This window comes from Rattus rattus, chromosome 5 (genome assembly GCF_011064425.1).
Source record: "Rattus rattus isolate New Zealand chromosome 5, Rrattus_CSIRO_v1, whole genome shotgun sequence".
NCBI lineage: Eukaryota > Metazoa > Chordata > Mammalia > Rodentia > Muridae > Rattus > Rattus rattus.
The window spans coordinates 140,059,967-140,073,072 of record NC_046158.1 but is presented as its reverse complement, the minus strand read 5'-3'; the positions used below and the strand labels follow the sequence as shown (position 1 = coordinate 140,073,072).

The following is a 13,106-nucleotide window of genomic DNA, read 5'->3' as shown; positions in this document are numbered from 1 at the left end:
GTGGCTTGTGTTATTTGTGCACACCTCTGGCCCTGTGACCAACAACCCATGAGGCATTATCTCACACTTGGCCTTGGGGTTTTGTTTAATAAGCACGGCTTTGAGGAACAGCATTATCCAGACATGCATGGAATTTCCCTTAAAACGCCTCAGGGTTGTGATTACGGGAGCAGGCCACAATGCCTGCTTTTTACATGGTTTCTGAGGATCTGAACTCAGGTCCTTATGCTGGCGTGGCAGGTACTTTACCAACTGAGCCATTTCCTCAGTCCTCAGAATGCTACTTGGGGTGACTTGTGACATCCTGGGGTAATGAAGGTATAAGAAACAGCTTTTTAATGTCTGGTTTGACCCTATTCCAGTACAAAATACATTGTTTCTCCCCTTTATGTGATGGCCAGTAAGCCAGGATGTCACGCCAAACAGAGATAAGAATGATTACAGGGTGATGTTACAAACATGGCAGAGTAAGACAGAGCTCACCCTCACCAAAACAAAAAACCACCTAAGAGAAAAAATAGCGAAGCATCCAGCTGAACATTCACAGCATCCGGAAGTGAGCATGGAGAGGCTTACCTAGTTCGGTAAATTTGTTTTCTGTGCAGCAGTCCTCTTTCCACACAGCAGGCAGCCATGGGAACTATGGCCCAGGTTGCTGGTGTGGCTTATTTTTGCCAGTGGGCAGTAATGACTTTGTCTTCTAAAACTTGGAGCTTGCTGCATTTTTGCCATCATAGAGGCCAGTCATTGTTCCCAACCCCGTGGGCTGAAGCATCTTCTTAGTCACTAGGTATTTAAAGAGAGCACTCATTCCCCCCTTTTAGCAAACCAGACATTTAAAGAATCTTATGTTCCCACAGAGACAACCCAGCAGAAACTTCAATGACCCCACATATGAAGAGTGCACACTTGACAGGAAGTTTGAAAAAAATCTCAAACCAGATGACTCCAGCCCTCACTGAGCAAAACTTACCAATTCTGGAAGCAAAGAGAATTACATTTTGAGTTACCACATACCATACTTAGAAGGTCCAGTTTTCAATAGAAAATTACAAAACAGAAAAAAGAAACTTAAAGTATGTCCATTCTCAGAAAAAAAAAACAAAAGTTTGACACATAACTTCCCTTGAAGTCTAGGCAGTGATTGGATAAAGATCATTGGTTAAAGGTCTTAGATCTGCCTTCAGTCTGCTCAGTGAAATGCAGGAAAGCATGGGAAGAATGAGGAGAAATCAGGGAGAAAGTGCATCATTGCAATGACAATGTTAGCTGACGAGGTACCAACTATAACAACAGAGCACTCCAGAGCCAAACAGTGCAACCCCAGACAAACAGTGCAACCCCAGACAAACAGTGCAACCCCAGACAAAGTGCAACCCCAGACAAACAGTGCAACCCCAGACAAACAGTGCAACCCCAGACAAACAGTGCAACCCCAGACAAACAGTGCAACCCCAGACAAACAGTGCAACCCCAGACAAACAGTGCAACCCCAGACAAACAGTGCAACCCCAGACAAACAGTGCAACCCCAGACAAACACTGCAACCCCAGACAAGTTTGTTAGAGGCTGAGCAACATCTGAACAAGATGGAGGATCAGAGGATGTGAAGAGATGACCCAGAGGCACAGAAAACAACGAGAATAAATAGAAACTAAAGGGGCCTGGGGGACATAGATAGACATGGAGGACATCTGGGTTGTAGGAATTCTAGGAGAAAGACAGAAAGACTAATGACAGAAAACTTTTCAAATTAGATGAAAGGCCATGAACATTCCCATTCCAAGCAATTTAGTGAACTCAAACCAGGGTAAATTTAGAGGAAACAGCTCATCATGTAAGGGACCCTCAATAAGGTTAGTGGTTGAGGAAGGATCCATCTGAAGTACTGGAAAAGGAAAGCAGTTCAGTCAGTTCCAGATGAACAAAAGTTAACGTTCGTTACTGATGTAAGCTTTCCTACTGGAGATGCCACCAAGATGCCTTTGTGCAGAAGTGAAATGATACTGAATGGTGATTTGAACCCACAAGAAAAATAACTATATGATGATTTTATAGGTAAATATGATACCAGTGTCATTATACTTTTAATTCGTAATTTTTCTATCATTCCTGTATGACTTAAAATGCAAACTTCATGAAAAGTATAATCTGTGTTAATCCAACAGGAAGATGAATCTGCAGTAAACAGCATGGTTGGGTCTAAGTAACACGGAAAGCCAGCGGTTTTCAGGTTGGATCACTTCAAGTTTACAGTGCTAATCATGCATATAAAGGAGACAAACTAAGCACGCTGAGAAAAGCGAATATCCAAAGAGGCAGTAAGGGAGGGTTTACAAATAAAAACTACGACAGAAAAGATAGCTAGGTAGCAGGAACACTCCTCCTTTATCAGTGATCACATACAACGTCAGTGGATTAAGTTGTTCCAAAGACAAAGATTGCAATATTGGACCAAAATCATACAGGAACCATCTATTTACTGTCTGTAAGGATTCACGTTAAATACAGGGACACAAAAATGTCAAAGGTGAAGGACACAAAGAAAATTACCAGTTGCTGGAGTCTTTACTGAGATGTTTCAGGTTCTGTCTCTCTGTCTCTGTCTCTCTCTCTGCGTGTGTGTGTGTGTGTGTGTGTGTGTGTGTGTGTGTGTGTGTGTGTGTGTGCGAGTGCGGTTTTTTCAAGACAGGGTTTCTCTATGTAGCATTGGTTGTTCCAGAACTCACTCTATAGACCAGGCTGACCCTCAAATTCAGAGATCTGCCTGCCTCTGCCTCCCAAATGCTAGAATTAAAGGTGTGCACCACTACCACCCTGCTTAGTTCTTAGTCTCTTATCCAAAAACCCCTGAAAATCAGGGGTCACACAGATGTAGAGAGGCAACAAGCTAACTCCTCATGATTGACAGTGGGTCACATGAATGAAAACAAAGAGCCCTTTGTTCCAGGCCTTCTCTATGGGTTCAAGAGAAAGGGAGGAGGCTGGCTACTAAATCAGAGGAACCACTTAGGTGGTTCTCGTTTTGATAGGTTATATAATCGTTTCCTCCACTTGGTATGTCCTCCCCATACTGCATCTGACTTCAATCATAAGCCCACCCAATTATGCAGAGACATGAGAGGGCACATGGGGATTTTCCATAAGAGATTACTAAAAGACATAGCTTTATTTTATATCCCATGCACCCCAAACCATTTGAACCCTTCTACTCTCATACTCAGATAAGCTGAGAAGACTTGAAACAACTGTCTTCATTTGATTGGTACTAGGGGCAGAGATGGGAGTATATGGAAAAGAGTATGTGTGCACAGCACATGCAGATGAAGGAACTAGGCTGCTGAGTGCACTACTACAAGAAGGGTATGTATGCGTATATGTGCAAAACTGACACCAAATGGGGTTCCAAACCAAACCATCTCCTATGCTTCCCTGCCTCAGATATGCCATACAAAGAATACGTATAGAGAAAGCTAATATGGCTTTATTATGGTGAGGCCAAATCAATTAACTTGGAATAAAACATTTATGACAGATAACAATGTTATATTTTGGTAAAAGGTCCAGTACAAGATTTAGTAGTTATTAACATATACTCACTTGGGTCCAAAAGAACATAAAGTAAAAATACAGAATTAAAAGGAAAATATTCAAAAATACTTAGAGACTTTAATAGTCTACTTTCAATAGTAGACATAAAAACATACAGAAGCCAAATATGGTGGCATATGCCTATAGGAAGCCTAAGACGAGAGGATCCCTTGACAAGTTCAAGACCAGCCTTGACATAGTGAGAAATTCTCAACACAAAAACCAAACAAATGAGACAGAAGATAACAAGGAAACAAAAGGCTTTAAAAACAACGTAAACTTAATCAATGTGGTAGCTCATGCCTCTGATCCTAGCACTTGGGAGATGGAGGTGAGGGACTACTGCAAATTTGAGGCTAGACCAGGCTTCATGGCCAGTTCCAGGCCAGCTTAGGAAAAAGGAAAATACTATGAACTAATTAGACATAACAGAGATAAATGGATCAGCCAAGCAAGAGCGATAAAACACACACACACAAATACCAATGAAAACTGTTCAGACCTTGGGTTCAGCTGTTGTTATAATAGCAAAAGCATAGACAACAAAAAATAAATTGGTCAGCATCAATATTTAAAAGCTTTGAGCTGGGCATGGTGGCTTGAATCTCTAATCCAGCACTTAGGGAGTAGAGACAAGATTATGAATTCCAGGCTAGCCTGAGATGCATAGTAAGACCCTATCTCAAAACACCAAACTGATTTAAAAAAAAAAAAAAACCAAACCAAGATTTTAAAATATTGAGCCCAGAATGATGGCACATTCCTGTAATCTCAACGTTCAAGAAGCTGAGGTGGGAGGACTAAGTTTCAAGCCAGCCTGGTGTACATAATGAAGCCCTAACTTTAAATAAAAAAGAAGGTAAAAACCTTTTGTGCATTAAATGACATTCTCTAGAGGATCTCAACCTATAGGTTGCAACCCCTTTAATGGGTCAAATGACCCTTTCACAGGGGTCAATTATCAGATTTTCTGCACATCAGATATTTACATTATGATTCATAACAGTACCAAAACCACAGTTATGGAGTAGCAGCAACATAATTTTATGGTTGGGGGTCACTGCAACATGTGGAACTGTATTGAAGGGTTGCAGCATTAGGAAGGCTGAGAACCATTGCTCAAGAGAGTAAAAGGACAGATGAGAGAAAATTCCTGAAAATCGTGCTTCTGATAAAAATTAATATTCAGAATACATAGAAATATATATCAACAACATGCCAATTAAAAATGGATAAGCTATCTAACTAGCCGTTTCTCCTAAGGAGGGAAAGCTAACAAGAGTTCCAAGCTCATGCAAAGATGACCACACCCTGGGCTGGAGAGATGGCGCAGCAGTTGAGAGCACTGGCTGCTCCTACAGAGGACCTGGGTTCAGTTCCCAGTACCCACCATGGCAGCTCACAACCATTTGCAACTCCAGTCCCAGGAGATCTAATGCTGTCTTCTGGCCTCCATGGGGCCAAGCACCACATGTAATCACAGACATACATACAAATACACAGACATACGTACAGGCAAAACATCCATAGACACAAAATCATTTTTTAAAAGATAAAAAATTGTTAAGATGACTAAGGTCTTTACTTTTTAGGGAAATGAGAGTCTGCAATGAGATTCTCACACTTAAATCAGCTGTGGTTAGCATGTGCACAGACAGAGTCAGAAGCATTGTTAAGGAGGTGGGAGAACCGGCTCCCTGGCACACTGCTGCTGTGATGTAAAGGGCTTAAACCTTGGAAAACTTTTCAGCAGGTCTCAAGAAACCGAACACAGGCTTCTCATCCAATCCAGAAGTATCACTCCTAGCACTGAAAAGAGGGCCTGGACTGACATTGTGTTCATGAGTGTTCAAAGCATTAGAGTTCACAAGTCTCAAAGAAGGAAATGACCTGTATCTATTAACAACACAGGAATGAATAAATGTGCCATATACATATATGTATGTGTGTATATATATACATATATATATGCATACAGACATACAGGCACACACACATAGATATACATATACAATAGAATATTATTCAGTTATAAAAAGGAATAAAATTCTGATACACTGCACATGATGGAACTTGAAAATATTAAGACAAATATTGTATGTTTCTACTTTTATGAAGTCTAACAAATGTACAGGTATTGAAGGTAGACTCTATGCTCCTGAGAGAAGAATTGGCAGTTATATAATAGATACAGGACTTCTGTTTAGGGTGTTGGCTCATAACAAAAATGTACATAATACTACTGAGACATACTTAGTATGGCTGTAATGAGAAATTTTGTGTTACGTGTATGACATTTTTAAACTGGCGATGTGATGTGTGGGTGTAACAGGCATGGAAGAACGGAGTGGCAGGGGTAGCCAAACCCTTGTGGTAGCCTGGCCTCCAAGGCTTGTCTGTTATCTGTGCCATGGCTTCTCATGCTCTCCAGCCAGCCTCAATGGAAAGGCTGTCTGTATACATGGGGTAAGAGCCTGTGATCAGCTGCCCTGACCTTGACTTCCAACCTGCAAGGTAATCATGAGAGATCAGAGCTCAGGGCTTGAGGGGCAGGAGGCAGGGCTGTAGAACACAGGGTTATCGGGCCTCAGGGGTCAGAGGCCAAGGTGATGGGCTAGGTAAGTGACAGGAGGCCAAGAAGTCTGAAGGTCTTGTCCAGTTGAGCATCCTGTCCTTAACCCATGCTCTGCTCTTTCACCTCCCCTCAGGCTGGAGGGGACAGTGTCATGGCATTCCTCATGGATTTAAGGAGTCCCCAACACCAGTGATACCACCAGCCCAGGGTAGTGAAGACTGGGCATCCCTGGGGACTGTACATGTTGTAGCTTCCATGGCGTGACAGGTATGTGTTCTCTCCTCAGAAACAGACTGAATTTGATCTGATTACTGTGAAGGACCGGCCAGTCTGGGATGCTGTCTGCCATGTGGACAAACCTGCCACACATCATCTTGATGGCCAGCTGCCAGGCACCAGGAGAGCCTCTGGAGCCTCGCTGAGCCCAGAACCTGCCGCCACCCCAACCACCCTCTGCCTGACACTTCTAAGCAAGTAGCTATGGTTTCTCATCAGCCTATCCTCCCACAGTGCGGGACCTTTCCTTGGCCTCCCAAGGACAAACCGTTCAGATTACATATACCTAGACTCAGAATCACATTGTTAGCATACACAGTTAATAAAGCATCCTACCACAGACATTCTCAATACATAGGAACTCGGGCTACCAAAGCAGTACAGCTCTGACAATGCCATGTCTGTTCTCTGGGAAGCTGAGGCCACAGGGACCCTCATCCTCTGCGCAGTGGGAGTCGCAGGCATGCTCAGAACTGCATCAGGCCTGACCCTACTTGTCTTCTCAAGGGAACAGACTGTTGGAAGAGATCTCTGCGTCACTGAGTGGAGGCAAGCCACACTTTGTGCCAGGCTTGTCTTGTGTTCTGATTGACACAGAACCCACCGTTACCCTAGGTTCTGAACACAGCCAAGCTGTGGCTTCACCATTGGATGCTAACCTCTCTCTAGTTAACTGTAACTCTGCTTTTTATGGAGTTTGAATCATGGACCAACTTCTCCATTATCAGATCAACTAAAGAAACCATTGTAAAGCCCAATCTACTGGCCTGTATGCTCCCTTCAAGTCAAACTCCGTTAGAACAAAAGGAAAGCGGTCAAAGTAGAGCCAGCTACTGTGGTTTTGGCCACCACAGTGCTCAATGCCTCCTGCAGGTCAGAAGGAAGTACATGGTGGCTGGTAGGAAGAATGAGGCTGAAGGGCTTCGGAGAGTTGAAGTGACTAGAGCTCTCAGTGGTCTTGAGCACAAAGGCCTGCAGGTGACAGTTTTGGCAAAATGCCTTTGTCACACGCCAAGGGCCTGGCCAGCTACTGGTTTCATGATCCAGAGGTGCTGGGCATCCCTGGACAGATCCCCATGAGGACATTTTTAAAGTTCCACATGTATATTCCCAGCCTGAGAAACAAGTACTCTATCTACTTTTGCCTAAGCCTCGTGTCTTTTTAATTAAAATCACAAGAAATGGTGCCTTTGAAACAATGGAAAACTTGCTTAGGGAGCTGTACTAAACCTTAAAGCCCCAGGCTCTCCTAGACTGGCTTCTCTGAGAGCAGTAGGCAAAGCAGGGCAGGGGAAGGAAAGGACAAACAGGCTATGTCACCCATGGCCCCACTTACCTTTTGGAGACTCCATTAGGAGGATGAGAGCTTTGACTAAGAAGGCAGTGGTCAACTTCTAGGTGTTCTCCCTCCCCCTCCCAGGGGAGGGGAATAGTTTAAGGATGATGGAGGCCTTCAGCCTTTTAGGAAAGAGGGCTTTCTTTGTAACCCAGGGTCCTGGAACTATTATGTTTCTCCTGCTCTTCCTGTCCCCATAGGGATGGTCTCACATTTGTCTTAGATTGAGGTGTTTTGTTTTGTTTTGTTTTTGACTACTTGGCAAGTTTTGCAGCCTATTTTTGTATCCTTTCTGTTTGGGGAGGGAAGCTATTTGACCCCAAACCTTGAGGAGTTGGAAAGAATGAATGGTGAGTGATTGTTTTCCTTCAGAGAACAGATGCCTGAAAGTTTTCCTTTAGTGTTTGTGTATGTGAAGATTTATATACCATATATGCAGGATACATACTTATTTGATACTTTATTCATAAAACTATACTTCTTATGTACTCTTGAGCTTCATGTGGATGCCCTAGGGGGAGTAGTCTGTGTGTGAGGAGAGGACAGTCACTTGTCAGCGGGAGCCGCAGAGGAAGCCATCTCCTAAGAAAGCATTTGTATGTCACTTGAGTGGAGGTGTGCCTGCTGGGCCTCACCTCCAGAGCCCTGCTGCACTGGCCGAATGGTAGACTCATAACAATGTCTGAACAATTTACATGGAACAGAAACATTAAGTTACTTGGGGGACATTATGCAGGACACAGGGAGCCTAGTCTCAGGCACTAGTCAGTCTTCTGGATGGGAAGTTGCAGTAACACTGGCCCCACCACATCTTTCTCAGAGCTGGTAATGGCAAGATTGTCCAGGTAAGGAGTGCATTAGACTAAATGCACCTTGCTTCCTTTGCTCTTGGATGGGTAAGGGAAACCATGACTTGGCCCTTGTTTGACAGGTAATGGTGAGGGAGGCAGTCACGGAGTAGGCACTTCAGGGAAGGGCTTTGGATACCAAGCATGAGTGCACGGATAGAGGAGTTGGGGTGACATCACAGTGGCCTTGTACAGTTGGAAGCTCAAGTTGTTCTGTGTCTTCAGTAGAAGTCTGGTTGCTGAATGAGGTGGAATGTGCTACTCCTCGAAAGGTGTGCTTCGTGAGGGGTGAGCCTTGCCCATCCTCTGCACTCACTTGGATTTACCAGAGGCAGTACATTCTAAGTGTTCTTTGTTGCTGGTCTTATGTTAATTTTTTTCTACTCACATATGTTTGTCAGTTCAGTTATAAACCAGAACCAATTCTAACAGAAACCTAAACTTATACGTAAGCTTTGCATATTACTTGTAATTTTTTGATCAGAGATTTTTCTTTTGGGAGGTGGGTGTGTTAGTTTTGGGATTCCTTTCCCTAGATGACTTTGAGGTCTATTAGTGACTGTCCTTGCACTTTTCTCTTGGCTGAGTGACGGTGGCTTACAGGTGAACAAAGTACCTTAGCCCAAGGGCACCCTTCCCTCTTTAAGAACAAGGAGAGTTGGGTGGGAGCTGGTAGGCAGCTACCTGTATCCTCCACGCTGTCCCCAGCCAGCCTTGGGTATGTGCTACCAGAAAGCACTCTCCAGACCCAGATGGCTCTCAGATTTTACTTGTTCTGTCAGTAGCTATGTCACACCTGTGTCCCCTCCTCCCTGCTGGCCCTAGGACATCTGTAACACAGCAGCCACCTTGTGTGGAGGACAGGGGTGGGGGAGCAACCTTTCTGATTGGAGACTGATGTTGTCCTCCAGGTGAGTGTTGAGCTGTCCCTGTCTTGAGCCATTGCCTTTTGTCTTCCTAGTCTCCACAGGGACCAAAATCCTCAGATTGGAGCAGCTCAGTCAGTTCCACTGTCACAGCCCACATGTATAAAGGAACTTTCTGGAAAACCAGCCAAGAATATCCTAAAACAAAACTTAGAATTTGTGTTTTCCCTAAAGCCACTTTGCAGGTGAACTTATATCACATTCATTTGCAAGGCTCAGTTTTCTGCAGGAGTCTTCTAGATACACAAAGGTCTTTGGTCAACTCATCCTGGCCAAATTTTGGCATGCTACCTGGTTTTTCTTATACCAGCCTTCTCTTTGGATCCCTGATTTAGCTTCCTCTTCTCCCTTAAGAGCACACTGTTCACCACTATCCTGCCCAGCCCTTTATGAGGTGATTTCCATGTTTTATATAGCACCGAAGCCCACAGGCCTTTCTAAGCCCATGTCTTCCTGAGACTTCAACCTGAATTTCCACACTGCAGTTCCTTCTGCCTTACAGTGGAGCAGGAAAGTTACAAATTCCTATATATACTGCAGGCTCATAAGGCTGTTGAGCGGTCTTCAGTGGAATGCCTGGGTTTAGTTCTGATCGAGTAATGACAGAGCTGATACAGTACTGCCTGCTGCTGACATTGCTACTTACTGGCTTACTAGCTAGAAATCTAGAAGGAATTGAGTCCTCAGAGTCTATTTCTGCCGGAGTCTCTGTTCCCTAGTGGCCAGGCTGGCATCTAGGTAGTGGCAAGCCCAAATGTACTCAAGAGTCCGGAACCTGTACTTAGTTGTGGAGTAAAAGCAGTTCAGAGGGTGAGTGGTCCTAGGACTGAGCCTGCTTTGTGGGGCTTCCTGAGTGTTTGTCAACACTAGCCAGCAGTCCTAGGAACCTGGACCTCCAGACTGGAAAACCAAGACAGGTTTTTCTAGTCTAGGGCCTAGCAGGAACATCTCTTCCCAACTCCCTAAAGTTTGGAGCAGGGATGTAAATCCAGAGTACACGTGGGCTGGCTTCTACAGACTTAGGCAGACTGGTTGCTACAAGAAGAGGTAGGCACCCGCTTCCTCGGCCTTCGGTTTCTGAAGGAACTGACCAGATTCAGTGTAGTCACTACTCTGTCGTCTCTGTCCTCCTCGAGACAGACCTTGCTGCTACTCTGGCAGGAACCAGGCAGAACAGAGGGAGAATAGCTATTTGGCAGGGACTGTTTCCTACATGGTGTCTTCCTGCTGTTTACAAGGGTGGGCAGATGGCAAGTCAGGACACCTGAGAGGGGCCTGCACATTTACCTGCCTGTTTTGTCAAGAGGCTGGCAGGATGTGCCCATACATGGGTGCCTGCATGGTAGTAGCTTTTTTTTGATCTATGCCTTTTGACGTGTTCCCTTCCATGGAAAGTAGGTGATTCAGTTGAAGGTGAAATGCCTAGGATTAAGCCTGCTCAGACACTGACTATAAAAAGAGCTGCAGTGCTGTTCTTCTCAACAAGTCCCAGAAGAGTCCAGGAGGCATAAGTCTCTTACGTGGTCCCAGTTAACATGCAGTTTGTGCTTAAGAGAGATCTTGTTCCTAGCCCCTGTCCACACAGCTTGGTCCCGTTCTTGTAGCCCCATGTGAGAAGGTTGGCTGCAGTGAGAATTAACAGCCATTCCTCAGCAGGGTTCCAGCATGAGTTAGGTCGCTCTGTGAAATCGGGTGGGCCAATGGTCACTCAGGGCACGGGTCTCTCATGGTTCTGAGTAGCTGGCTTTGTTTAGCTCTGCCAGGAAGGTCAGGCTGTGTCATAATTGTTATTAAACAGAGAAAACAGCCGAGCGCTTGGCCCCCGTGGACTATTGTTCTTTGAGTTGTCCTGACATAGCCTTGGGGAATTGGGGAGGCAGCCAAGGGCCTGCAGTGTCCTTGCTTCTCGGTTCCTGGTCCCCAGCACCTGCTCTGTGTTCTGATCTCAGTGTGGATGGCTTGGCTTTGTTTTCAGGGGGCCTGACTGCTGAGAAGTGTGACTGGGGGTGATTTGAACAGTCTGCCTTTGGTGTGCTTCCTGTCTCCCAGAAACAGCTGAAGCGACTGTCCTGGTGCTAAGTGAGGGTTACCTGCTACTGCGGCCAGCTGTGAAGGCAAACTAAGAAACAGCATATTCTGTCACATGGACTTTGTAGAGAGGGTATTTCCTGTGTGGCCCTGGCTGGCCTCCCACCTGAATGGTCTGCTTACTGTAGACCAAGCTGGCCTCAGACTTGGGTGCTCTCCCTGCCTCTACCTCCCAAGCACTGAGTTACAGGCATGGACCACACCTGCTGGAGTGTAAGAATCATTCACCCTGGCAAACATTTGAACAGAAAGATGGCCTTTGCTTTTGGTGTGGGCTGTGTGTGTTGTGAGAGGTGCGAGGATGACCTCCAGGCTGAGTCTCCGGGCCTCCTAAGGTCCCCCATGGGGATGCTGCTATTTCCAAGATGCAAATTGCACATTTCGTAGATTTTTGTATCTGCAAATTTGGATAAGGGATGGGATGAGGGACAAAACTGCTTGTGTAGTTTGAATGGGCCTCAGTGGTACTTCCAATCTTTTAACTGTTCCTAAATAAAAATGTAGACACTTATCTGCTGACTTTGTGTGTGTGGGGGGGAGGAAATTAATAAACAAAAATCTAAAATCCCTTCTATTGATTCTTGGGGCTGGGGGACAAAGCTGACCCTTAAAAGTCATAGGTGCTGGGGCGCCCCTCAGCTCCCCAGGACGATATTCCAGTTCTTGGAATTCTCTGTCTTCTGCATCCCCAAACTCACTGTGATGGCTTCCATGCAAAACTGTGCTGACTAAAGCAAGTCTGATCTTAGTGCCAGAAACTATGGGGTGTGAGGACGTGGGCAAGTTTTCCTGTGTTCCTTTCTTTCTGTGGTGAGAGGAGAGTTGTCAGTAAAGCATGCTGTTTGTAAGGAGGGCCCGTCACTATGCGGGACCCAGGGGCTTTCTAGAGAACCAGTGTCAACCCTACACCTCCACGCTTCATAGCAACTGTTGTCGGGATGACCTCACTGGCCATAAAGAAAAGAGGACAACCAAAAAGACAGCCACCTCAGAGTGAAGGGCTAGCAGTTCAACAGCATCAGGATCTGTTCTTGATTTGTCCTTTCCCAAGGCCAGCTCAAGTCCTAAAGAAGTTGTGTGTTGAATCTAAGCGCCAGGTCACAGGACTGACTAAACCAGTGTAATACCATGGAGCTATCTGGAGTCCTTGGTGGGCAGGTTCAGAACACACTGAGTGGAGATGGCAGCATCCGCCTGCAGGGAGCTGTAGTCTTCCTGGTAAGACAGCTGACCCATGGATGGAAATTCTCTGGGGATTTATGTCCTAGGTAGGGAAAGCCTCTAAGGGAAAGATGCATTTAACTAAAGTAAGGCAGGTCTGGGCTTGTTTTGGTCACTAAATTAGTTTGGTGGCGTAACCTCCCACTCACTTGGCACCCTTCAGTGGATAAGTTGAAAGACAAGTAGCTGTTGGGTCGCAGGCCTCAGCTGAAGTTCTGGGTGAGTCTGGTCCAAAGTAAGGCCCC

General features: G+C 45.3%; 1 protein-coding gene across 1 annotated transcript in view; it reads left to right on the top strand.

The window, feature by feature from the left end:
* Zhx3 (zinc fingers and homeoboxes 3) overlaps positions 1-12,151 on the top strand; it is a 102,824-nt gene extending 90,673 nt beyond the window's left edge. The window contains exon 4 of the mRNA XM_032904668.1: positions 6,453-12,151. Within this exon, the coding sequence (XP_032760559.1) occupies positions 6,453-6,463 (11 nt within the window). The 3' untranslated portion in view covers positions 6,464-12,151. The remainder of the gene's footprint in view (positions 1-6,452) is intronic.
* The last annotated feature ends 955 nt before the right edge of the window (positions 12,152-13,106 follow it).